This window comes from Fulmarus glacialis, unplaced genomic scaffold (genome assembly GCF_000690835.1).
Source record: "Fulmarus glacialis isolate BGI_N327 unplaced genomic scaffold, ASM69083v1 scaffold39652, whole genome shotgun sequence".
Lineage (NCBI taxonomy): Eukaryota > Metazoa > Chordata > Aves > Procellariiformes > Procellariidae > Fulmarus > Fulmarus glacialis.
In genome coordinates this window covers 13,569-16,855 of record NW_009200461.1, presented here as the reverse complement: position 1 = coordinate 16,855, position 3,287 = coordinate 13,569, and the positions used below count along the sequence as shown (strand labels likewise).

At 46.6% G+C, this 3,287-nt stretch overlaps 1 protein-coding gene across 1 annotated transcript in view; it reads right to left on the bottom strand.

The window, feature by feature from the left end:
* Positions 1-1,950: 1,950 nt before the first annotated feature.
* Positions 1,951-3,287, bottom strand: part of LOC104073731 (transcription cofactor HES-6-like) — a 2,164-nt gene continuing 827 nt past the window's right edge. Inside the window, exons 3-4 of the mRNA XM_009573612.1 lie at positions 3,205-3,283; positions 1,951-2,745 (exon numbers count right to left, since the gene is read on the bottom strand). Of these exons, the coding sequence (XP_009571907.1) occupies positions 2,300-2,745; positions 3,205-3,283 (525 nt within the window). The 3' untranslated portion in view covers positions 1,951-2,299. The remainder of the gene's footprint in view (positions 2,746-3,204; positions 3,284-3,287) is intronic.

Sequence of the window (3,287 nt, the reverse complement as noted above, 5' to 3'; positions counted from 1 at the left end):
AAGGTCACCATTGGTTTGAAATGAAGGCAATGAAAAATGAGTGTCTTGTGCTAAAACTGTTCCTGGAGATTGTTGGCCCAGTATTGCAGTCTCACTTTTCTATTTTTAAAACTCTCTCGCCAGCTGCTATGTGACCCTTCCCTCCACACCCACAACAGAAAAAACCTTACTGATTAGAAACGGGAAATAATAAAACTCTCTAACCACAAAGTATTTTCAAATGCGCAAAGTAAACAAGCAGACATGGTGAGAAATACATATTTCCCACTGATCTCTTTTCAGCACAGTAACCGTAGCCGATAATTATAGTCACTGGGGCTTTACAGCTTTTAGGGGGAAAGTATGTTTTTAAGTTGATGCTGTCAAACCGTAGTAAAATATTTTCATCACAGCCTCTCCCAGCATAACAATAGGGTGGCCACAAGTGCCATGAGATGCATTACTGACACCATCTAGAAGTAAATGGAAACTTCAGGCCCCGTCTGCTCCTCTTACCTGCCCCACTGGTGTGCAGACCCCAGCACTGGGCAATGGAGGTTCCTCTGGTGGGTGCAGCCATGTGGGTTTGTGTGGCATGGGGGCTTTATCTAAACTCAGCAATATGTACGATAATAAACTGGGAAGGTCTTCAATGTCTTTCCTCTTCCAGGATTTTGCGGTTTGCTTTGCCTGAATGTTTTCCCTGCCCATGAGTAATCTGTGCGCTTTGCTGCGGCTGTTTGCTCGGGCTGGCCCCAGCTCCCATCCTCATCTGGATTTTTGTGGTGGGATGCTTTGGATTTATTTTCTGTATTGGTGGTCGCTCCGGAGGTTCCCATCAGTAAAGGGGGAAGTCCTAATTTTCAGGCAGAGGGTGAAAACTGAGGTTGCAGTAAGATCTGTACAATTCTGTGTCCTTACCTGCCTTCTGACCCCGTGGTTGAAGAAACCTGCCGTGCCTTCGCGCAGCCATGGGTAGGCCAGTTGTTTCTCCTACCACCCTTATGCCACCACTCCTAATGGCTTTTCAAGAGGGCTGGATAAAAGGGAGAGCTTCACAGAAAAAGATGCTAAACCCAGAGGTGATGGTTTTCACTCCTTCGGCACATCATCAAATAGATCTCGCTGCATAATGAGCCCCTCTGAACTGCGGGTCCATTAATTAGTATGTGCGGTGTTTGTTTAGGACCTCCTTGCTCTTTTGTTTTAACTATGAGGAACTTTTAACTGCCTTTGAGATGAAAAACTGGGACCAAATGTTGCCAGCAAGCCGAGCAGATTTGTCCCAGTCTCCTTGGTCCAATTTGCAGGGAATTTTACCTTCTGCCCTTTAGATTATCTCTGCGATTCCCTTATAAGTAAAAGCTAAAGCATTGATCCAGGCTGATAAACCCAACTCCTGATTTCTTTCCTAGCTTTTTAAGTGTTACTGTGATCCAGGTGATTCTGTTTCTCTGTGTGTGTGTGGTGCACACTGCTTTTCCTACAAAGCATGAGGGGCAAAACCCAAACCATCTCTTTCAACCATCTCTTCTCAAACAAAAGCAGATCCCCAAGTATTGTTTATTCAGAGCAGACAGGACAAGCCCGGGAGAAATATCAGTCTTTATCTTCTGAAAGTTTATTTAGAACGTTTAGTTACGGCAACAAAAAAATAATCCCTAGGTATAACTATATGTAACATATATATATATACACGTAGCTCACTAGTTTAACAGTAATGTCAGGATGTCCAGGTGGCTGGGAACAGCACAGCCAGAGGGAGCAATCCAGAGAGCATTTCTAAACAGCCTAAAAAGTCCAAACCAACTCTCTCCGTTTCTCTCTTTTTTTCTAATCACTGCAGCATTTTTACAGGAATCAGAACCAGAATCTCCTACAGCTACACAGGGATAATAATAAAGATAAAAAGCAGAAGAGTTCGGCCATTTACCCCTTTATCCAGTGAAGTGATCTCAGTGGCTTATGCGAGATCTGAGAGGTAAGCCTGATGCCAGAGAGGGTCGTTGCTTGTTGTCTTGTATTTTTATTAATAGGAAGTTAATTATTTTAAGAATGTAAGACAAGAAAGCTATATAATTAATATACACTAAAGAGCATGAAAGGATTCTATACAATAATTTAGATGTATTAAATAAATAAAAAATAATAGCAGCCTTCTACAATGCAGGCTACACATAGGTTTACTTCGGCTTGAAGTACCCTGGTCTTTAGTACACCTACAGGAACAGACTTGCTCCACAAGTGTTTTAAAGAAACATATCTATAAGATACATACATAAGAGTGTCTAAGGTTAGGATAAACATTTTAAAACATACTTTACCATGGTCTCCACATACCTAATGACCCCATTCTAGGGTTGTTATGGGAAAAATTTGGCTGCAGGACCTGTCTGGGAGGTGCAGCATCAACCTGGCTGAAAACCGACAGCGACGGCAGCTGGAAGGAATTTTTCGAAGCCTGCTTGTTCTCCGCGGGGTGGAAGCGCTCCTGTGATGGGTTTGTGCCCCGAGTGCTCCCCTTAGGGCTCAGGGGGCTTTTTGGCGTCAAGAGAGGCTGCTGAGATGGGCTCGAAGACCTTAATGCCGCTTTGCAGGTGTCTTCGCCAGACCTGGGTAAGGATTTCAGCAGGTGGTTTAACAGGCGCGCCCCGAGGGTCTTGTCCATCCACTCGCAGGTGAGGAGGAGGTTGTGCACCTCGTGCATGCACTGAATGTACCCGGTGCTGTACCTCTGCTGGGCTTCCAGACCCACTTTGGAGTCGGCTGTGTTGGAGGGGAGACAAGGGCAGTTGGTGAGTGGGTCAAAGCCGGCCGGTGTGTTCCTGCTTAAAAGCATTCACCAGGTTTCCCGTGTGCCCGGGCTCCTGGGGGGCTCGTTGCTGAAGCCTGGGCTTTACTATAAGGTGAATCATTTGCCGGGCGCAGGGGGAAGGTGATGTAGAGTGCCAGCTTCCCTGGCAGGCTGCCCGCACGTCCTGCTGTCCAAAAGGGCAAAACTAAACCAAAAAGCAGAAAGCGGCTCTGGAAGGAAAAAAACCTTCCGTGGGTTAACCAGTGCCCAGCTCCATCTCCCCATCTAGTGGAGAAAGCCAAACCCGAGCAGCAGCCCGGGCCTCAACAGGTTTGAAAGATGCTTTTGCCAAACTGCCAGTGGATTAAATCTGCTGGCACCCTCCTGCCCCGGCGCTGCCCGCGCTCGCAGGGTGGGGACCGGGCACTCACCCATCAGCTTGCTGCTCTGGATGTTCTGGAGGTGCTTCACCGTCATTTCGAGGATGTCTGCTTTTTCCAGTTTAGACTGCTGA